We start from the raw sequence: 23,703 nt of genomic DNA on the forward strand, positions 1-23,703 counted from the left end.
ACTACCTTCAGGGAAAAGACCCATGGAACACAAGCACGCAGTCCTAGCCACTAATATTCAACCAAGATTATCCCCTTTTCCACCCAATCATACACCACAACAGAGACTCACATAACCTCATAACAGTCACTCCTATGCATAACAATACCTAGAATCCACTATATACAAAGAGTTTGGTTTCTCCTCTCAAAGGAAGCATCTGACAACGCTAAAAATGCATGCAATTGATCATCAACCCTAGGTGAAAAGGAATAAGGCCAGGAGAAAACAAAAGAACATGGTATAACATATAACAACATCACCATATGCATGAAGTATTAAAATAGAGCCGAAAACAAAACATTATAAAGGTAGAGGCGTTCATCATCAAACACACTCACACGAAATTAATATGATCACTCCCTTACATGGGTTCCAGTGGAAAATTCCTAGCATTCTGTGATGTCCTAAACCTGCCCGAGAAGCCTTCGCTTCCTTGACCCAGCCTCCACCACCTTGATCTTCAAGGTCTTCTACTTCCCCCTCACTCGCATGGTGGTGTAAGGGATAAAATCTCTCTCTCAAGCACTCTCTCTTTGGAGGTGAAAGGATTCCGCTAGGGTTTATTCTCTCGACTTCTAAATGTATCCCTATTGGGCTTGACCTAATATAGTTTTAATATCCTCTCCTACTACTCCCAAATCTTACCAAAAATATTTTCCTAAAATTAAGGAAACCAACTGAAATTATAATGCCCTACAAATCTTCCACGAAGCAAAATTCTCCTCATAAAAAAAAAATATAATAACGTCATGCAAAAGGTAAATGAATATATCCCAACCCAACATTGTGGCATGCAAAAATAAAAGAAACAAAATCTACTTTTTTTTCTCTTATTGGTTACACCAGACGCTGGCCCCACAAGACTACTATCAGCACTACCGCATTCACCATCAGAACCATTTTAAATTGTTGAAATAATAACACAAATAATAACATATATGAACCTTACTTTCAAAATTTATAATAAAAACAATTATTAATTAATTCTTATACAACTCCTAAATAATTTTATGACCCAATAATACACCATAAATAAATATTTATTTTAAGAATGCATTAAAATAAAAATAAAAGTTATTTTTATTTTATCTGGGTTTTATAGGTGTATCTATGATAATGATCATGGTATTGAAGATGCTCCACGTTATATGTTATGTTGATAGAAGCATTACAATAATGGTTATAGTAAGAAGTTATGATCAAGGGTCTGTGTGTGAGATGTTAATGATGACATCAAGGGATGATGATCAAGGATTGAGGATCGAGGATCTGGAAGCGAAGATCGAGTAATTCATTATGATTGAATTGTTTATGTTAGCGAATTAAGAATTCTATTGTTTGTATTACTATGTATGAGGTGGTTGTTTATGGTTGATATAATAAGTGTGTTTATATCTTGTAATTATGATTGTTTCAATGGCAGCTTACCCCATACGTGTTTATGTTTGTGTGTTGTGAATGATGTTATCGACAATGATTGTATAATGTGTTATACGTGAGCAGATGATGTTACAGATGTTACTGAGACATGATAGATTCGAGAGATGACGGAGGACAAACTTGGGATTGTGTTTGAACTTTGGGACAATGGAATTGGAGTTCTATATTTCCTTCATTATTTTCATTAATGTAATTGGATAAAGATTTTGGAGCTATTATATTTTAAAATGAGTATGCATGTTTAATTATTGAGGTTTTTGAAAAATATGTTTTCGCTCTATAATAAAAGTTTAAAATTTATTGATTTTTGTAACCACTTGTGACACTCTAAATTTTGTAGGCGTTACAATGTTGAGTTGTATTGGTAAATTGTTTAAGTATAAAGATGGAATTGAATTGTGATTTGATTGCTTGGGATATTATTTTTGGGTTGTTTTAGTATTATTGTATGTGGAACTGATTTGATTTGGCTAGGATTGTGGAATTTGGTTTATTTTATGGTTATTTTGAACTAAAATAATATTTTAAAATGAGAAGGAACTAAGTTACATAGATAGTCAAGTTGAGTAGCCTATTCAAGTCAATTTGGGAGTTAAAACTCTAATACAACGTCAAACGGTATCATAGAATCGTTGGGCACCACTCGCAAGACTTAAGTTAGTGAGCTTCATTGGTTTAGAGCAAAAAACGCAATTATGAAACAACTAGGATCTCGCTTGACAATGAACTCCAAAGGTCTAGGGCACTGGGATCCTTAGGGCATTGGACGATCCCTTGGTCACATTGGACACTCACTTGGTAGTGAGCACCAAGGGATTTGGGGTTGGGTGCCAAGTGTAGGGTGCTAGGCACCACACTATTTTGGGTTCTAAACTGTCTCAGTAAAATTTTGATTTCTAATTCGTTAACCATTGGATTAAGTTGACATTTTAAAATATGATTCTTCGCTTTGATTGTTTTGGGATTGTCAATTAGAAGTTTATCATTAGAGAAATGTTTTTCGTGGTATTGATGTACTTAATGGAACTATTGAAAAGGAATATTATACTAATGTAATAGAAAATACACGATGAATTAACATTTTTTTAAATTGAAATAAATAATAGGTGATTAATGTTATATGATGAATTTGGATTGAGGTAAAATACACATGTGTGACATAATATGATGATTTAAGATTATATGAGAATGAGATGTATGAACTATGTGTGAATGTTGTATATATGTTGATGTAGTTATTCCTTAGGTGAGAATAGTACAATGAGTTGTGGTTTTGTTTGGGGTATGTTGACGACAAGGACTGGAAAGAGATCACTCTCGCTTTATTAGTAATTGGATTCATATAGATGAAAATAATTAGTTGTGAGAGTTGAGAGGGTTCATATCTGAATTGTCAACAATGGCCAAACTCGTGAGATATAGAATTTACCATGTCATGCTCTATGAATCGGGGAGTGACCCATACATGTTGTAGTTATAGCTCCTAAGAAGCCGAAGTAGTTGAGCAATGGTAGGGTCTAAGGGTGATAATGAATACATCAATCATCTTGAGATTGTGTCTATGGTTCTCAATATGTGAATGTGCTATGAGAACCTTTGTGTTTGAATGTAGAGTGTCACTAGTACAAAAACAGCATATAACATCACGAGTTCAACGTCCAACCACTAAATAACCAACGTTAAAAATGACCGGTGACAGTTTTGTAAATAAATGCAATTATTAAATGTCATTTAGAATTGTAATTCGACGTAAAAGGATATAAAATGTCGAATGCCACAACGTTTGACGTCAAAAGGTTAGTGAATTCAATAAAAATTTGAGCGGAAGATTGAAAATTCATTCACTTTATCTTAGCGCGCGGGACGCTTTTTGCTTCACAAACTTTTCTCGAACGAAATTTGATGATCATCACATGTAATCTTTCTTTGATACAAATGCATGTTAATTAACTACTTTCTGTATGATTTTCGTTTGTTTTGACTGATTATTTTCGTACTCTTGTCCTTCATAGGTGCATTCTGTTTTCTCTCTCACTAGTAACGACACTTTATTCCGACGACCCACCTTTTGAAGGTTAGTTTTCATTTTTTTTTTAAAGAACTTATTTTTTGAACTTGTTTGTTATTTTTTTTTTTGAACTTGTTTGTTGTTGTTGTTTAGTTGAACTTGTTTGTTGTTGTTGTTTAGTTGAACTTGTTTGTTGTTGTTGTTGTTTGATTGAACTTGTTTGTTGTTGGTTATTGTTGGTGATACTACACTACACGTTCATAGTTCTTGCTTTATAAAATACCAAAAACTAAAAACTAAAATTTGTTGTTTTTCTGCTTTTCAAGTCTCGTAGAGTTGTAAAAAGGATAAAAATTAATTAAAAAAACAAAAGAAAAATTGATTAACGTCGTATATTGACAAAATTCAATGCTAAGTTAACGTCGTATATTGATAAAATTCGACGTTAATTTAATGTCGAATTTTTTAAATTCGACCTAAATTTAACATCTTCTGATATGACAGTGTTCGCGAATCCACTATTAAAAGCCCAAAATATTCGACGTTGTATGCGATTTTTGTACTAATATGTATGATTGATGTACAATTATGTAGTATCGTGAAGAATTTATAAATTATAAATCCTTCTAGTTTATAAAGTATTATTTATCTTTCAAAGGTTTAGTTTTGTTTTTCTCACTGAGAATTTCTAAATACATTTTATATACTTATATGTTGGTTTACACTTTTTTTATCAACTATGTAATGCTTTAAATTAGTAAGGTGAATCCTAGAAATTGAGATGTTACACAAAATATACATAAATAAAAGTATATATATATATATAAACATACTTAAAATAAAATTAAAAATCTAATTTCATTCTAATGTTTTTCCTATATTTTTGTATTTGAGGTAGTTAAATCAAAATTATAGTTAAAATTGTGAAGAATTTATAAAATTATAAATCGTTGAATTGTATCACGAATTATAGATTTTCTTTCTACAATGAACAATGAAAATAATATAAATTATTAAAATAAAATCAATCCCTTTGTTAGTACTTAGACATGTGACTGGTTTTTAAATTTTTAACATCTTCATCATGTACACACACGTTATGCTTCCTTTAAAAATCTTCATCTCCCTTCTCTTTAACTTCTCTTTCTATACCTCATCTTTCTCAAAATCTAATTGCATCTTGATCCGATCAAAATTCTAAGCATAGTAAGTTGTTATTTGCTCTTTAATTTCCTTCTTTTCTTAGTTTAGTAAAGTTAAGCTCACCAATCTTATTACGGTTAGTTGAGAGAAGTGATTATCTCAACTTGTTTTATCATGAATCTTTATCATGTTTGGATACTTTGGTCTAATTAGACAACATTGAATCTTGATCTCTAAGAATTCTAAAATAAGTTATTCTCAGGTAAAGAAAGTTAGTAAAAATTTACAAATATTGCTGATTGAAAACTGTGATTACAATAATAAGATTGTGATAAATGGATGACCTGGAAGTAAAAATTTACAAATACTGCTGATTGAAAATAGATAGACGTGGAAGTAGAGTTGTTAAAATGGGTAATTCGGCTCGACCTATCATGGGTTGGTCACTTAATGAGCAAACCCAACCCAGCTAACTTATTAGTGAGCTGAAAAAATTTAAACCTGGCCCGACCCACCACGGGTTGGTGGATTAAACGGGTTGGTTCACTAACTCACTTGATTATAAGTTCTTTTAAAAATAAAAAAATATATATATAAATTTTTTTAATTCAAATCTAAATAAAACGGGTTGGTTCTGATGCTTTTTGAAAGTTTGAACTGCATATTTAATTTGTCTAAGATTGGTTGAAATTCTGATATTGGTGGTTAAACTTGTTGAATTTCTGTTGATTGAATTGATTGTATTTGAATTCTAATTGTTGAAATTGATGTTGAATTGAAGAAAGGAGAATCTGGCCATTCAAGTAAATTGGTATGCAAATCTGACATTGAAATATATTTTTGAACCAAACTCTAAGTCAGGAATAACAATTTGGTCATCTGAAGAGGTCCTTGTTTCTCCAAAATCATAGAATGGAGTGTATTAGTTCTTGATGTGGCATTGAGTGCACTGTATGGCATTGAGCGACCATTTTGTGAATGGTCCGGCGTTGAACGGTGGCAGAGCACCATTGAACGTCAATTACCTCTGCAGACATGGAACTTAATTCATAATAATTTTGCTGAGCATGAGGTTTCTTGCGCTGAGCGAGAGAAAATACGAGAGTTTTGGTGCTGAGCGCCACCTTGCGTCGAGATTTCTCTATTGTGAAGCCAATGCATTTTTTTGTGATTTTTTTAATTCTTACTGTTTTAAAGTGGTTTATATAGATTCAATGCATGCTTATTTGGAATTGTTAATGCTTTATGAATTGTAAACATGACTATGATTATGAATGGTATGTGATGTGAAAAGAATTGCAAGGATAAATTCTATGACTGGGTGAATGGTTAGTGTATGCTTTATCATAAGAAAGTTCAGAAAGTAGATATCTTGATATACTAACAACCATTGAACTCAAATAGAGTTTAATGATGGTGAGAGAAAAAATGATATGAAGTCTTTACCCTAGACTTAAAATTAACCTCGTAAGTAGTAAGGTGATAACTCCTATATTTATAACTATGTAGAAATACTACTTTGGATGCATATCTATAGTGAAGTTCTATAACAAAATATGTATTCAAATAATTGAGTTTAGAGTCAACTGCTTATATGTTATGTGATTTATAAAATGTTATAAATGTTGAAATAATGTCATATGTTAAACTGTTTTATGAAATTCCTTTTGAATACTAGTTTACCTAATCTTCTTCTTTATATGTATGTGTTGTTTCTCTTTTGTAATAATCACATTTTGGTGTGAGTAGCGGATAAAGTAGGCGATGTCATGTCTTTAGCAGAGGCGCTGTTGCTGCTAAGTGATCTCTTGAGACTTTTAGTTAAATGTTTCAATTGTTGCTATTTCTCTTTTATAGAACTTGTGTAATATTTTTGAGTCTTAGAACTTATTCTATGTTAATATGATTATTTACACCACATAATTGTATTGATAATGTGTATGCTAATTATCTATATATTGTGAAATATCATAATTATGATGTTTTATTTAATAATTCATATTATTAAATAAGAGGTTAAATAAAATAAAAAAGTAAATATATATTTTAAATTTATGTAACATCAATATAAGCAATTTTACTTTTTAGATTAAGTAATACATATATAAATTCTAATATATTTTAATAACTTTTTAGATTAAGTAATTTAAGTATATAATTAAGTTTAATAGTTAACTAATTTAAATAATAATAATAATAAAACAACAATTTTCAAATTATAAATAAATCTATAATACAACATTTTTTATTTTATATATTTTTGATAATTTTTAAATTTTATGCATTATTAAGTCAAATATATTTTTAGTCTTTAAACTTTAATATAGAACTAAAATTTGTTTTTATTCAAAATTTTAATACAATTTTATTTTTAAACTTTAAAAATATATAAATATAATCATTCAAAATTTTAATACAATTTTATTTTTAAATTTTTTAAAAATAAATAAATATAATCATTGTATATCAACAACAATATTGTTTTTCTGATGTCGACAAGTTTAATAACCTTGAATTGAAATGATTATTTTTATTTATTTTTAAAGTTTAAAAATAAATGTATCAAAGTTTGGAACAGAAACATTATAAATTCATATTCAAGTTTACGAACTTAAAAACATATTTAATCTCATGTTATTTAATTAAATTATACTTGTTAATTGAATTTATAAATTACTTATAAATGTATTAGTAGATTAAGTTTTAAAAACTGGAAGAAGATGTTAATAATGAATTTCTCACAACCCATAAAATGCGATAAAGATGAGATAGGATATAATATCAAAGTCAATAAGAAACTGGCTACTTTGTAATCTTATGGTTGCATTCCAGCTTGCAAGCAATTCCGGAAAAACTAATTGCAAATAGAGGACACAAACTTCAACCAAATTAGGTTTCAATTCTCAAATGCTTGGGTTTACAATCTGATAAAAAAAAGTTAAATTCATGTTGTTATCACATGAACTACTAGTTGTCTTTAACTCAAAAGAGTGTCCACAACAAGATTCCAGTGACTGGTGAAAGTTTCATTTATTTGTTGCGTTTGGCAGCACGCCTTCCTTGGCCCTTCTTTGGTGGTCCTTTCCCTCGCCGCTTCAACATTTCAAGCTTGGATAGACGTCTAGAAAAAAACAAGATAACAAATGATGTTGAATCCTGTAAGTCCATGTAAGATAACTTGTGAAGTTACCAGAGATTCTGACTGGAACATAAAAGACATCCCTCTAATGACTTAATGTACCACTTGATGCAAGACAACATAAGCATATTCACAGCGAAAATAAAAACAAACATCACCTGATTTTAAACATAGTCATATTCTACTAACTCTCACTCAAACTTAACAGACATAGTCATCAGCCACCATCTTCAATATAAAGTTTATTCTAAGGTTGCTTAAACAGAATATAGTTTGCATATCAGACCTGCACTTTCTACATTTCTATTTTGAAAAGCTGTAAACCAAGTTCAAAGGCATACAATAGACAGGGATGACAAACATATACACAAAATGGACAAAATTTTAAAGGGTAGAATTTACCCTTCAGTGTGGAAACAATCCCACCAACAAAACAGTAGACTACTAATATCCACGTATTCAGGGAAGAGGGATGCTAACAAGACACTCCATAAATCATCCTTCTAACAGACATTTCACTGTTAATAAAAATGTTACAAATCACAAGTGAAGTCATTAACTAAAGTGCGGAACCTACATAACTTTATACTTAATCAATTTCAGCTAATAATAGAAGTATTACAAGCATTTCTCATGTGTCAACAAATTATGAAATTCATACCAAATGCAGAACAACATAATGCCGTCCACACACACCAATCGTGCCAACGGGATTTTGGCCAACAGACATTTTAACATCTTCTCGATTAAAGGAAACACAGAACGACAAAAACTGCAAACCAAACCCCTCCACCGAAAAGAAAAACTTGATAATAACATTTCATTCATTAATCAAGATAAGAAAACCACATAAACTCTCACAGGCTACAAAACCACAGGAAACTCAAGAAGAAACCAGAACAAAAAACACCATCAGAGAGGCATAAACACAAACAGATGGTGAGCATTCCCGTGCGGGCGTGTGCAACCAAATTACGATGGACAACAAAGTGAGACAGAGTTGTGAGAGAGAATACTCTTGTTCTTGACGAGCCATGACAAGAGGGTCGTCTTTATTGATGTCGTGAGGGTACCACTGAGCGACTTTTTCACCGAAGAGCTTCATGCGGAGAATCTTGTGTGGAGATTTCTTGCCAGAGGGATTCAATTGGTGGCCGAAGATCCTTGCTCGTGCTTCCGGCACTCCTTGATTGATCGCTGCAGCCAACATCTTCTTCAAAGCCATCTTCGTTGTTTTCTGAGTCGCTCTGCCACTCAGAACTGAGAAGGAATGAGATGGAGGCCAACCGGTTTAGTGAGATCATTTTGTTGTAATCACATTTTAACCCCTCAAAAATTTGTATTTCCAATAATGTCCCTGTTTTTTTAAATTATGAAATTCATGTATTATGCTACCCAGACTCTTACCAAAAAATAAAATACTGTGTTTATATATGAGAAATATTTTTATTACATATTTCAAAGTAAAAAAAATTAAAAAATATATTTTTCACACTTTTACATTTCACACATTATTTCTCACTTTTCTATTATAAAAGTCAGGGTAAATAAATGTAGGTGTATCATCCTATTATTGTAAAAAAAATTAATAACTCAACCTATAAAATATAATAAAAAAAACTTGAAAAAATAGTAAAAAATAACATGCTTTTAATATATATATATATATATATATATATATATATATATATATATTAATGTATTAGTTATTTATGTGGTAAAAGGGAAATGAAAATAAAAAACTAAAAAAATTATCAAAAAATCAACCCAAATCTAAAGATCAACTATTTCAAAAATAACATATTTATTAATTAATAGGATTGACAATATTTCGAAATATGTGAATATAAAAATTAAGAAACTTATTTTAAAATGTATCATCAAAATTCCAAACTTAACTAAATATTTCTAGATGATTAAATATAAACAAAAAAAAATTATGAACAAATTTTATATCTTGAATTGAGAAAGGTTATCAACGATAACTTTATCTCTCAATCTAAAAGTATTCTATTTGCCCTAAAATGATTTTAACACTATGATTTGTTTTGATTTAGTTATATCTTATTATGTTGTGAATACTATTAGCATTATATTTAGAATTAATAACTTGAAAAGTTTCTATTCACGGAAAAACGTTGTGAATATTGAGAGAACAACATCAAACGATTTTATATCAAGCAATCTATGATCTAAAAATCGAATATAAAAATAAAAAACTAAAGAATTATTTGAAAATTGCGTTGAAGACTTAATTATAACATTACCATTCAAAGGATAAAGATTTGAAGATTAAATCAAAAGTTTATTTGTTTCGAGGGTTTCAACGATCATATGATTTGAAGACTTCAAATGAAGAAATACAAATATGGAAGTTATTGAGAGAAATCGAAAGAATAAATTTTAACGTATTTCACGGAAGAAAAATTAAAGACTATCTTGAAGTATACATTAGAAATTTCCTTTGAAAATACCAAATGAAAAGATTACGAGCTTAAACTACACTCTCTTGCTTTTAGAATTTGTCTCTTTATTTTATTGAGAGTTTTTAATTTAAGGAAAAAAATTAAGAAAGTATCTAAAGAGATTGATACTCAAAACCTAGAAAGGTTTATGTGCTTGTTTATAATCAAATTTTATTTAATTAGTAAAACCTCTTAAGATATGTGTCCAAAAGAATTGAATGTAATCCATAAGTTTTGGTGAACCAAATATAAATACTTTATATAGACATAAGTACGTGTCACATAAGACAATCTACAAATAAAACTATAAACTCTATATATCATGTTGATTTCAACTCAAAATTTTTGTTGATGCAAAAATGTTTAATTTTCAGTAGCAACATATTTTGTTTTACATTTTATTCCATAAGTTATACACCAATATGCTTAAAGGATTCATATATTTTCACACACAAAAAGATATCATGAATTCAAAAAACATTTGGTGATCATAAATTCAAATTGTAAAAGTTCAAAAAACATGTTAATTTGTAATTTTTAGATAAATTTTTAGTAAAAGTAAATTATGACAGGATTGACCTTTGTTACTTGTTTAATCAATAAATTTTTTCATAGTTATCTAATTGAGTTGATTCTTTTTGCATTGTATTCTTGATTTAATTATATTTAAATTGGGTATAATAATAATGTAGTTTTTGGAGTTATGTGGAAGTTGAAGTTTTTGGATGACCTGAACGTGAGTTGCAGAAAATCTTCCCATGCAAGCTTGAATAAGTTGGAGGCTTGAGCAGGCTGAAACGTCCCATTTCTAATAAATATTTATTAGAAATAAAAAAATAAAAGTTAATTAACATAATTTCAGTGTCTTAATTAATCTGCTTTAAGATAACCAAATATACTATGTATAGTGTATACCCCTTAAAACTAGTCTTCCATCCGAAAGGCAATGAGCAAAGTATAGTTGCGTCATGCAATTGGCACAGCATTCCTTGAATAAGGTGCAGTTAGTTATTGCTAATAGTAAACAACAACAGCTCGTGTAGAATTCTAGGGCTAATATCTCTCATTTCATTCACGCTGGCTATGAGTTGTTTACCACAATGATCAAATGGATTTTCGTCTCCATCATCGTCTTGGTTCTTTTTGTTGCAAGCTCTTTTATCCTCGAAATCGATCTTGTAAGTGCTAATTTCTTCTTTTTCAATCTATTTTTCTTATCTTATCTATTTCTTTCTTTTTCTCCATGACCTTTATACAAAAATCATTTTCATTTTTTAAGAATTCGTGTAATTTTCATCCTTAAATTAATCAATTTGCCACCCTCTTCAAATGTCAATTTATTATTAACCCTTCTTTGAATCGTGTTTAAACCAGAAGGAGAAACTTCTACAGGAGGCAGTACTCATTTATTATTGGTGTCTCAAAGATATATTTATATAGCACTTAATATAAATATTGAAACTTCTATATATATAAATAATAATCGTTTTACCTTTTGTTTTTCAGTCCAGAATAGGAGGCAGTACTCTTAGGAGAATTATTATATTCAATAACCAACCAAATCAATTCTCAATTAGTTGCTCTGATGGGAACTCAACAGAAACATGTTCATCGTACTATCCAACAAACATTGAGTTTGAAGATGATGATTCACCAACAACATCATGTCCAGAATACTTTAGATGGATTCACGAAGATCTAAAACCATGGAAGAATACAGGAATCACAAGGGAAATGGTTGAAAGAGGGAAAAACATTTCACATATTAGGCTTGTAATTGTAAATGGAAAAGCTTACATAGAAAAGCATGGCAAAGTGTTTCAAACAAGAGATATGTTCACAATATGGGGAATTTTGCAGCTCCTGAGGTTGTATCCAGGAAAAATACCAGATTTGGAGTTAATGTTTCAATGTGGAGACAAAACTGTGGTCAACAAAAAAGATTTCCAAGAACCACAAATTTCACCACCACCCGTTTTCCATTACTGTGGAAATGAACAGTCATATGATATTGTCTTCCCCGATTGGACCTTCTGGGGCTGGTAAAGTTTATATATTGTCTTTATAGTAATACACTTACAAATATATTTATTTTTACAGGATTATCGATAAGGAAAGATGATTAAAAATCTAACTATAAGTCTAAATTTTATATTAGATAAAAATAAAAAAGTTGAATATTTTATAAAGTAAAAAACTTATAAACATATTATTTAAGATTTTGAGTTGGAGGTTGTCTTGATTTATTCTATGTATTGAATTCAGTTACATTGTGTTTCTTTTATAAATCTCTCTTGTGAAACCTAACAATTTTATGCAGCCATTAATTTAGTCTAGAAAGGTCTAAATGTAGGTGGAATCCTTTTTCATCCCAACTTTTCATAAATTTGTTTCTTCTATAAACTTTTTCTTTAAAGAAAATAAAAGCCAAGGAAAACATATCATAGTTTTATATTTTTTTTTCTAAAATTTATTATTTTAAAGTTTTTGATTGAAAATTGTGTTAATGTTTTATGTGTCGGACTGTGATTTTATTATTGTAGTGTCTTCTCTATAAATTTTTCTTGAAAAATTCATCAATTTTATATATTCATTAATTTTGTTTAACCTAAATATGGGTGGGAACCTTTTTCATTCCAACTTTTCATGAATAAATTTCTTTCCTCTATAAACTTTTATCATGAATATCATGTTTGAAGGCATGACTTGATTACTCTTTTTTTTAAAGAAAATGAAAGAAAAAGGGAAAAAATGTCATAATTTTATCTTCTTCTTCTTTTTCTTACTAGGGCTGAGCTTAACATAAGACCATGGGAAACAACATTACATAATATACAAGAAGGCAACAAAATAGTGAAATGGAAGGATAGGATACCCTATGCTTTTTGGAAAGGCAACCCCAAAGTGTCCTATGTCAGGGGAGAACTAGGCAAGTGCAATGCCACAGAAAACCATGATTGGAATGCAAGAATATATGGCATAGTAAATAATTTAAACCCTAACTTTTTGTGTCAATTAGGTAAACTAATGCGGTGATTTCTTCAAGACGAAATTAACCTTTTTCTCTTCTTTTCAGCAATGGCAAAACGAGAAAGCAAGCCATTTCGAGAACGCAAAACTAGAAAATCAATGTACCTTTAGGTACTAATGTTTTCAAACACTATATAATTATTATAGTCAGGTTTAGTTTGCCTTTTGAATCTGTTGCACGTAATCTTCTCGAGTTTTTCGTTTCTAAATTTTAAACTTTGTTCATGTTGGGTTTTTTACTGTTTAGATACAAGATCTACACAGAAGGGGCTACATGGTCAGTGAGTGAAAAGTACATAATAGCATGTGACTCAATGACCATGTTCATAGAGCCTAAGTATTATGACTTTTTTACAAGAAACATGTTACCTTTACAACACTATTGGCCTATCAGCATCAGAAACATGTGTGAAGAGATTAAGTATGCAGTGGATTGGGGAAATTCTCACCTTCACATTGTAATCACTCTCTTCCTTAATTTGTTTTTTAATCATTTCTATGCTTTAAACAAATCACTCTTAAGTTGAAAGTATGCTAATTTCATTATGAAACATGCACTTAATTTCTAGCTATACATATGACATCATTTTAAACATTAACACTTAAAGTTTTTGTCTGATTATGTTTCAAAAAACTGTCAATTTTGATTAATTGCAGGCAGAGGCGATTGGCCAGAGAGGAACAAACTACGTTGTAGAGAATTTAAAGATGAAATTTGTGTATGATTACATGTTTCATCTGTTGAATGAGTATGCAAAGCTCATGAAATTCAAACCAATTATACCTACAGAAGCTGTTGAAACTTGCGCTGAAAGTATGGTTTGTTCTGTGCGTGGTTTAAAGAAACGTCTTTTTGTTGAGTCCATTGTGACTTCACCAAGTGAGACACCTCCATGTACAATACCTCCTCCTTATACACCACAAACTTTGAAAGACTTTCTGCAAAAGAAGCAAAATCTGTTGAATCAAGTGAAGACAAGGACGATAGATATAAATGAATAAAGGAAGGTCACTTGATCGTGTTGTACTCTATATATGTATATGTAGATGTAGTTGTTGCACGAATGCAACATTCTTAATGCATGTCACATTATCAGATAGTTGTAGTGTAAATTCAACCTATCAAAAGTTGATTGAATATTCTTTAAAAGAACATTTTTTTTGTAATTTTATATTAGGAAAACAAAAATTCATTTTAATCATATTGAATATAGCTTCTTCTATTTAATCATATCATTCTATCATACTCTTCATTTTGCCATTATGTTTTAATTCTTGATTAGTGTAAGAAAATTTATAATTTTTAAAAAGTGTTAGGATCAACCATTTAACCTTAAGGGAAATTAATAAAGATTAGGTATAGTTGTGTATTGTTATAATTAAAATTGAATAAAACTTAGGTATGACATATTTTGTAATGTTTAAGAGAGATAAATAAAGTAAAGGAAAATATCTTGATATTGTTTGTTTTAACCCAATTAGAGGATTGGTAAAAAATCATATGATTTGGTATATATATATTTCAAAAAATCATATATTTTAAAAAAGTGATTCTTTTTTTTATTACTCATTAAAAACAATAATAGTGTTCGATTGACATAGTTGTAACTTGCCCATATCAAGATAAGTTATTATTAATAAGAATACGATTAAAATTTGTTCTACTTGATAAATTTTATGAAATTGATATCCATTGCATGGTTGGTTTAAACATGTTATACTTTAAAAAAAAAAAATCCATCAACTTCCTTTGAGAAAAAAAAATTGATATGTGGCTGGGTTCATAAATGGTGTTCTTGCATTTTTTTTCTTAAGATGTTTAAAAGAGACTTATTTATTTTATTTTTTTAATTGAACAATAAAATGAATATTAAATTGTGTGTGTTTTATTTAAACATTTAACTAAATTTTTTATATCTAGAACCGCTCAAGTTTTCTCAAAGGAATTAAACATATCTTATCGGATTTCATTATTTTGAAAAACACATAAAAAGAACGATACAATAAAATTGGTGATTTTTTTCGTATAAAAAAATGTTTCCGTGAAAAAGTGACATTGTTAACGACTAGAACAAGATGAATTTCGTTTATAAAGGTTTAATAATAATTGTTTCATGCCATGTGCCAAGAGAGTTAATTGTTTCTCTTTTAAGTAACGAAATTAATAATATATTTCGTTTATGACGAAATTAAGATGTGATTAGTCAAACCATGATTAGGCTTTCCATTTCTTAGGACTTGTTTGGTGTAAAAATAATATTGATAAAAATAAAATAAGAAAAATGTCTTCAATGAAACCCCAGTTTCATTGCACTAAGACGGATCTCACACACAGTTTCTTCAGTTATAAGAAAATAAATTACATTAATACCACACATATAAAATAGAAAAAAATGATACGTAAAAATGCATTCACCTTCAAAATAAGCATTTATATATTTTATCACCAACCAAATAACTTTAATGATAATATAAAGGAGACAATGAAAATTAAAATGCAAGCAATGACAAAGTTAAAAATATAAAATTTTAATATTTAATCATGCTATTTTAATTTTTGTAAATATTATTAATTTAATAAATATAAATTAAAAAAATTAAAAAAACAAATTTTTGATGTTTTGACAAACATGATTTTATAGATGAGTAGATTGGGTTTTAAGCAATGAAGTCTTGTAGCCCAAAAAAGTGTCAGTAGTTTTCATATATCCTATAATTCGAGTAATGTTGACTTCATCATTATCTTTATACAATAAATTATGTAAAATAGATAATAGCATTCAATTACATAAAAAAAATATTACTCCACATTTTTTGGGACTAAAAATATTTTTTACTGAAAATAATTTTGTTCAATTAGATAAAATTATTCTGTAGATACAACTTTCATTCTTAATTTATTTAGTTAAATATAGTTAAATTTAATACCACTTGTAAATAGACAAAATTATATAATACCACTTGTAAATAAATTTTATAAACATTTTTTATTTAGTTAAATATAGTTAAATTTAAAAAGACGTTATAGAAGATTAAAATTTAAAGAAACGATAACAATTATTTTAATTTAAAACTTTTTTACTTAAAGAATAAAATTGAAAAACAAAATGTAACAAGAGAAATTATATATACATATAGTTTACATAATTTTTTAAAAGAAAAAAAAAACTTGCTTATAATATTTCAAAATAATAACAACACGAACATTTATTTACTTAATTTAACATACGGACGGCTGCACTATTCTTTTACAACATAAGATTTTCCCAACAAAATAACACCTTATTTTCATAAGCCAAACATTCATGATAAGATTAATTTAATTAAGTTTATTTTTTTCAGAAGCTAAAGTTAAGAACCACTTATGTTAGACTGCAACAACTTATGTTTAAAGCACACACAACTAGTAATTTATTAAAGTTATATTATATGGTCCTTATGATTTGTTAAAAGCTATAGATACGATTGTTTATACATGGTTGAACCTTGACTATGTAAAAATATGTTGTATATTCCATTGTTAAGCAAGGTTTGAACCTTGAATATAAAAATATTATTAAGATCCAATATTTGAGGTAGTTGGTGCATATATGTAGTGATACACCATGACAAAATTTGCAGGAGTTGAAGAACTCCATTGATGATGGCTAAGAATCAATCATTGAGCAAAGAGAGAAAGTGGGTTTCAACCTATGGCTTCTTCTCCCTCTCCTTCCTCTTCTTCTTTGCTACAACCAATTTCTTTGTCAACTGGGTTGATCTTGTACGTAATCTCTCTTAATCAATATTCATCTTCTTAATTAGTGTTAATTGTTTCTGATTAACTATATAATCACTTCTTTTAGCTTTTCCTTCTTTCTCACTCTCCCTATGTTCTTCATGAATGATTCAATATCCCTTTGCATCAAGCTAAAGGCTGTTGTGTTATTGATGATTTATAAACTGAATTTGACTTCAATTTGAATTGTTATTATTATTATTATTATTTTTAGTGGTCTTGAAATTACATTTTTACTTTTTTACTTCATATCATGTAAGTATATCATATATATTAATTTTGAAAAATGAAAATATATAAATTCCTAAAAGGGTGAATATTTCTTTTATAACTTTTTTTTTAATTGAGAGAAAAAGATGAATGAAAAGGTAGGGTTAGAGTAGGTTTAGGGGGAGATAATTAAAATGGATCACGTAAAAATGAGATTAAAGTCACTTGAAATTTTGTATTAAAATAATATTGAAATTTGACTTGGTTGGTGTGTAATTATGAATCCATGAATTTGAGTGCATGTTTAAATTCATGAAACAACTATGACTATAATTAATGAAGATGCGAAAGAGAGAAAAAAAAAATAGAGCCTAAATAATTATATTTTTCAACTATATGTAATAAAATTCAATATCTTTGAGCCAAATTCTGTCTCTCAGAATCTAAAAAAAAAAATAGCTTTTCATGTTGACTTTCAAGTAAATATTAGTGAAAATAATACTGTTTAGTTAAGTACAGGGAGGATATATATGGTTTATTATTACATACTTTTCTATTTTATTTCTCATTTCTTTTATCTAATTTTCTCTTCCTCTCATTATTGTTTTATTTATGTTCTACAATTTTATTTTTTAATTTCATTCCCTTTTATCCCATCATAATTGTTTCTTTCTTTTCTAGCAAACCAACCTAACCTAGGTATACGATTATAGGCAGCCAAACGTTAAAGCACGAATTAATATATATTTCAAAGTTACGCACTAATTACCTGTTTCAAAGAAATTGAGACCTATTGGCATTAATTTCTTTTATACAGATGTAATTTTTAATTTAATGTTAATTTATACGTAAACTAGTTTATAAAAATAATTTTTTATTAGGTTTGTCAAAATCAACATTTATATTTATACCAAAATTAAAAAGAATTTTTACTTTTCTCTTTTAGAAGTTTTTGAAGAGATTTGTTTAAATACATCAAAAACGTCTTTAGATGAACTTCTCTCTATATTTTTTTTCTGAAGAGAAAAAATAAAATAACTTATTTAATGAGCTAATATATAAATATTTTTTCATATATTTTCTTTAGTATTTTTAACTATTGCATATACTAATTTTCTTTTAGGAAAATGTAAACAAATTATTTTTATATTTCTCTCCTAACGAACTCTAAGATTAATTTTGAAAACATGACAATTTATTAATTTAAATTCTTTCACATAATTATAAAAATGATTTATTTTCTTTTAAAACCAAACACAGTTTTTGGTCTGGAATTTCGACATCAGCTCAATTAATTAATCAAATTTGCTAATATTTTTTCAAGAATTTATTTTCTTAAAGTTGTTAAATTATTAATTAAAAGGATGTGTATTTTATTAAGTCTATACTTTTAATTTTTCTTAACTGACATCATCGCCAAAAAAAATAAAATCTTACTACATATGAATTGTTAAATTTGTAACCTATTAATGTAAATATTTATTTATGTTATTTTTCAAAGAGAAATGCTAAATAGTGTTTTATGACACTTACAAGGAAAATTAACATTTTTATTATATTAAAAAACCTAAACTACTTAATTTAACGAATAGTTTTTCAAAATAATTCAAGACTTTCAATAAAGTGTATTTACTGTTGATTACACGGTTATTCCCTTAAAGCACTTTGTTAAACAGAACATTTATTTTTCAAATTACGTTCCCTAAAAACTTTAACCCCAAGTTGTATTTGGTCCCCTAATTTTGGATTTTATTTAATTTAGTCACTATATTTTCAAATATCCATAATTTCAGTCTAATATATTTAATTCTTTTTTTACATTTTAATTAGTTAAATTATTTCTTGAATAACTTAAATGAATATATTAGGTTTAGATTTACTTTGAATAAAAGTGAAAAATAAATAAACCATGTGTAAAAATTGAGAATTTGATAAAAAAATGTTTTTTTTTTAAATCAAAAGACTAAAATATTGTAAAAATAAATAAGGATACCAAAAAAAAATGGCATCCAAATTCATTTTGACCAAACTTTTAACTGTAACTTTGCTAGATGCTTAAGGCATTACCCTTATATATACGGTATGCTACACGATTTTTACCTAAAAGCATTAAATTCTTCATTAAGAACATTATACTTCATAATAAAAAGATAGATATATACTTAATGTTGAGAAAGCAATTAAAAAAAGTCTTGAGTGGTTAATATAATTAATTATGAATCAATGACTTTAATTAACCAAGTATTCTTAAGAAGGTGCACTGAGTTTTAGTATTAATAGTCAGCAACAACATCTTATAAAATTCTAAGGCTAACTCCTCCCATTTGATTTAGCAAGATGATCAAATGGATTTTCTTCTCCATCATCATCTTGATCGTTTTTGTTGCAAGCTCTTTCTTCTTGGAAGCTGATTTTGTAAGTAGCTTTTGTTATCCTTTATACTTTGATCTATGTCTTGATCAAAACAAATTTTCTATGTGTTTTTAAAATTTGTCTCTCCTTCATATTCATTTCTTTTAATCGATTGGTTTGTCTTCTTACCCCCCAAATAGAATGATTTTTCATGACATATAGATTTTAATTATAGATACTCGAATTATATGTTATTGATTGAAATATTTTACATAGAAATTATACACTATATGTTTTATAAACTTAAGATATACTCTCGTATGAATGTAAAAGATTGGAGTACCAACTGATACTTATTAATTTATTGATTTTTTATTTTATTGATAAAAAAGAGTAAGTTTTCAATTATTTTTTTGTTTTGTTTTTTCTTTGATTATACATATGGGCACACTTCATAGGACATTCTAAGAAAAAAGAAATAAATTTTTGCATAAATTAAAGTTAGTTTATGTAAAATTTTAAAAATAAAAATTCAAAGAAATTATATGAATTTTTATATAATTAGTTTGTGATATGAATTTTTCTTGGAAGCATTCTCTTTATTGATGTAGATGCATATCTCTTGTGTTTTTGCAGTCAAGAATAACAAGCACTACTCTTCTGAAGACAATTATAATATTCAATAATAAGCCACAACTCCAATTTCCACTTAACTGCACTGATAAAAATTCAACAGCAACATGTTCATCGTACTACCCAACAACATTGGAGTTTGATGGTGATTCAACTACATCATGTCCAGATTACTTTAGATGGATACATGAAGATCTGAAACCTTGGAAGAGCACAGGAATCACAAGGGACATGGTTGAAAGAGGCAGAAATGTTTCACATTTTAGGCTTGTAATTGTAAATGGAAAAGTTTATGTACAAAAACTTGGCAGAGTGTATCAGACAAGGGATGTGTTCACAATATGGGGAGTTTTACAACTTCTGAGGTTGTACCCTGGAAAGATACCAGATTTGGATCTAATGTTTCAGTGTGGAGACAAGACTGTTATACTGAAAAAAAATTTCCAAGGACCACAAGCCTTGTCACCCCCTCCTGTCTTCCATTACTGTGGAGATGAAATTTCACATGACATTGTCTTCCCTGATTGGTCCTTCTGGGGTTGGTAAAATTTCTATTCCCTTTAGTCATACTTTATTCGTTTTATCTCTTCTAATTCTCTTAGATTATTAATGAGTTTAAGTTCCATAAAAATGAGAAGATGTAATACCATTAAAATATGAGTCTAATTCACACGATTGACATCATTTTTAACTTAAAATCTTAAGATAATGACTTTATTAGTGTTTTTCTTTATATGGTATTCAACTTTATCTTTATACTCAATATAAGATTTAGATTCATATTTAAATTTCTAACAAAAGATAAATACTTTATGAAAAAACTACCTATAAGTTTATTATAGGTTTAATTGCTTCCTTTGTCCCCAGTTTGGTTGAATTGTGTCAAATTCATCCTCATTTTTAAAAAAGTTTCATTGTCGTCCTCACGTGGTATAAAAGTGTCAATTGAATCCAAACATAGAAAAAATTTGTGTCAAAGTAGTCATTTTTCCTATATCTCTGTGTCTTCCTTTCATATGTCACTTCTCTGGAGCTATGAAAAGCCTTAAATTGGATAAGGTAAAATGAATATCTGTACTTGATTGTATGAAAGGAAGACACAGATATATAGGAAAAATGACTACTTTGACACAAATTTTTTCTATGTTTGGATTCAATTGACACTTTTACACCACGTGAGGACGACAATGAAACTTTTACACCACGTGAGGATGACAATGAAACTTTTTTAAAAATGAGGATGAATTTGACACAATTCAACCAAACTGGGGACAAAGGAAGCAATTAAACCTTTATTATATTACTTCAAAGGTGATGTTAATTATTTATATGGATGGACTCTTGTTTTATTAGTGTTAGTCTCTCGATCAATTACATGTTTTTTAATTCCAGTTTTGAAGATATAACATGATTTCATATATTATGGTTTTTGTTACTAGGCCTGAGATCAACATAGGACCATGGGAAAGAACATTACATAGTATACTAGAAGGCAACAAGAAGACCAAATGGATAGATAGGGTACCCTATGCTTTTTGGAAGGGAAACCCAGCAGTGGCTAATATTAGGAGAGAACTCATGAAGTGCAACCCTACAAAACAACAGGATTGGAATGCAAGAATAGAAAGCATAGTAAATATATAACTTTATGATTCTTTATTTAGGTTCATATACTTCACTAGTGATGTCAAATTCAAATTAACATTTTTCTTTCCCTTTTCAGCAATGGAACAGGGAGAAAGCAAGTAATTATGCAAATGCAAAACTAGAAAATCAGTGTACCCATAGGTAAATATTTTGTGCTTTCTTTTGAATCCATTGCTACATATATCTTACTTAATAACTCTTGAAATTTTTGTGATGAAAGATATAAGATCTATATAGAAGGAGCTGCATGGTCTGTGAGTGAAAAGTACATAATATTGTGTGACTCAATGACCTTGTTAGTAGAGCCTACGTATTATGACTTCTTTACAAGAAATATGGTACCTTTACAACACTATTGGCCCATCAGCCCCAGAAACATGTGTGAAGACATTAAATATGCTGTGGATTGGGGGAATTCTCACCTTCAAAATGTAATCACTTTCCTCCACTATTATTCATTGTTTTAAAGTTTTAAGTTAGAAATAATATCAATTTCTTACGTAAATTGGATTACAATCTTATAAGAGTTGTCTTTCAACTAATTCTTCTCAGAAAACTCATAGTTGAGAATATAAGTATGAGTTTAAGTCTCACATTGGATTGAGAAAGTAAAGCACTATATAATGGTAAAAGACCTATTAACCCATTGCCTTAAGATTTTAGATAAAGAGTAGTATCAATCCCTTATGTGATTGAGTTTAGAACTCATTGGTATTGTGTATTTCTGATAAACCTTTTCTTAATAAACCTAACAATAAGTAATAACCAAATACCTATAAACTCGTTACCTTTGTCTCATTGATATTCTGTATACTAATGATGTTTCGAATTTGAAATGTTGCAGGCGCAGGTGATTGGCAATGGAGGGACTGACTACATATTAGAGAATTTAAAGATGAAGTATGTGTATGATTACATGTTTCATTTGTTAAATGATTATGCAAAGCTCTTGAAATTCAAGCCAACCATACCAGAAGGAGCTACTGAGATTTGTTCTGAAAGTATGGCATGTCCTGTGATGGGTTTACAGAAAAGTTTCATGGAAGAGTCCATGGTGAATTCACCAAGTGATACACCTCCATGTGCAATGCCTTCTCCTCATACACCCCAAACTCTCAAACAGTTTCTGCAAGAAAAGGAAAATCTAATCGAACAAGTGAAGAAAAAAGGTGTCAATAGCATGTTAGTGTAACAAATTCAACATCTCAAAATGAGTTTCATTATTTTGATTAAAGGAGCATTTTTTTGTCAATTTGTTCAAAAATTTTAGTTTCATCTTGTAAATTTAGAATATTACATAAATATAAAGTGCAATGCCTTAGCTCAACACTACCAAGTTTGGTCTAGCTAATACCAAAAGATTAAAGAATTAATATATCATTCTCTTTCTATAAGTTTATAAACTAATGAACAATTGATATATCATTTTAACATAAAAGGAAAAAATTGAGAGAGAAAATATAATTTATTGATATTTTAGTTTCCATATTAACACATTAAATATGCTAAGGTGGTTGAACCTATTCCATATTAAAAAGATATATCACATGAACACTTTTTTTATAATTTGAATTTTTTAATTTTAAGTATCTTAAATAAGATTTAGTATAAAAAATTAACGATTTATTATTTATTATAAGTAAGTATAAAATAAAATCTTATAAATATACATAAGGTTTCAGTTGTGAGGTCGAATCACTTCTAACACCTTCAAAATGTTTTCTCCTGTGTCGTCCGGTTTCGCTCCTGGATCTCTTTCTTCACTCTTTCGTCTGGAGGTGCTCTTGCCAAAGGTTCCCGATGCTTAAGTTAGTAG

The 23,703-nt window shown here is 28.6% G+C and overlaps 3 protein-coding genes across 4 annotated transcripts; 2 read left to right on the top strand and 1 right to left on the bottom strand.

Moving 5' to 3' along the window:
* Positions 1 to 7,436: 7,436 nt before the first annotated feature.
* LOC124829257 (37S ribosomal protein S27) lies at positions 7,437 to 9,068 on the bottom strand. Its single transcript, XM_047302731.2, has 2 exons — positions 8,789 to 9,068; positions 7,437 to 7,754 (listed from the first exon to the last, which is right to left on the bottom strand). Exons 1-2 carry the CDS (start codon positions 8,995 to 8,997, stop codon positions 7,664 to 7,666), a joined length of 300 nt encoding a protein of 99 aa, XP_047158687.1. The 5' UTR covers positions 8,998 to 9,068; the 3' UTR covers positions 7,437 to 7,663.
* Positions 9,069 to 11,337: 2,269 nt separating this feature from the next.
* On the top strand, positions 11,338 to 14,269 carry LOC124829259 (uncharacterized). The gene is made up of 6 exons (XM_047302732.2): positions 11,338 to 11,415; positions 11,744 to 12,279; positions 13,027 to 13,219; positions 13,314 to 13,378; positions 13,515 to 13,725; positions 13,925 to 14,269. The coding sequence occupies exons 1-6, from the start codon at positions 11,338 to 11,340 to the stop codon at positions 14,267 to 14,269; spliced, it is 1,428 nt and encodes a 475-aa protein (XP_047158688.1).
* Positions 14,270 to 16,899: 2,630 nt separating this feature from the next.
* Positions 16,900 to 23,214, top strand: LOC124829262 (uncharacterized). Of its 2 annotated transcripts, none has more exons than XM_047302735.2 (6): positions 16,900 to 17,030; positions 20,244 to 20,782; positions 21,680 to 21,872; positions 21,964 to 22,028; positions 22,108 to 22,318; positions 22,732 to 23,214. In XM_047302735.2, the coding sequence occupies exons 1-6, from the start codon at positions 16,908 to 16,910 to the stop codon at positions 23,077 to 23,079; spliced, it is 1,479 nt and encodes a 492-aa protein (XP_047158691.2). In that variant the 5' UTR covers positions 16,900 to 16,907; the 3' UTR covers positions 23,080 to 23,214. The 2 variants fall into 2 exon arrangements, with proteins under 2 accessions (XP_047158691.2, XP_047158690.1); XM_047302734.2 differs by lacking the exon at positions 16,900 to 17,030 and adding an exon at positions 19,526 to 19,670.
* The last annotated feature ends 489 nt before the right edge of the window (positions 23,215 to 23,703 follow it).

This window comes from Vigna umbellata, chromosome 11, assembly GCF_029865625.1.
Source record: "Vigna umbellata cultivar VRB3 chromosome 11, Vumbellata_1.0, whole genome shotgun sequence".
NCBI lineage: Eukaryota > Viridiplantae > Streptophyta > Magnoliopsida > Fabales > Fabaceae > Vigna > Vigna umbellata.

Excerpts from the sequence above, each read along its gene's own strand:
- LOC124829262 (XM_047302735.2), top strand. The coding sequence starts at position 16,908 with ATGATGGCTAAGAATCAATCATTGAGCAAAGAGAGAAAGTGGGTTTCA. Across the intron at positions 20,783-21,679 it reads GATTGGTCCTTCTGGGGTTG|GCCTGAGATCAACATAGGAC; the intron begins GTAAAATTTCTA and ends TTTTGTTACTAG. Across the intron at positions 22,029-22,107 it reads GAAAATCAGTGTACCCATAG|ATATAAGATCTATATAGAAG; the intron begins GTAAATATTTTG and ends TTGTGATGAAAG.
- LOC124829257 (XM_047302731.2), bottom strand. The coding sequence starts at position 8,997 with ATGGCTTTGAAGAAGATGTTGGCTGCAGCGATCAATCAAGGAGTGCCG. Across the intron at positions 7,755-8,788 it reads ATGGCTCGTCAAGAACAAGA|ACGTCTATCCAAGCTTGAAA; the intron begins GTATTCTCTCTC and ends GTTTTTTTCTAG.
- LOC124829259 (XM_047302732.2), top strand. The coding sequence starts at position 11,338 with ATGATCAAATGGATTTTCGTCTCCATCATCGTCTTGGTTCTTTTTGTT. Across the intron at positions 11,416-11,743 it reads TTATCCTCGAAATCGATCTT|TCCAGAATAGGAGGCAGTAC; the intron begins GTAAGTGCTAAT and ends TTTGTTTTTCAG. Across the intron at positions 13,726-13,924 it reads GAAATTCTCACCTTCACATT|GCAGAGGCGATTGGCCAGAG; the intron begins GTAATCACTCTC and ends GATTAATTGCAG.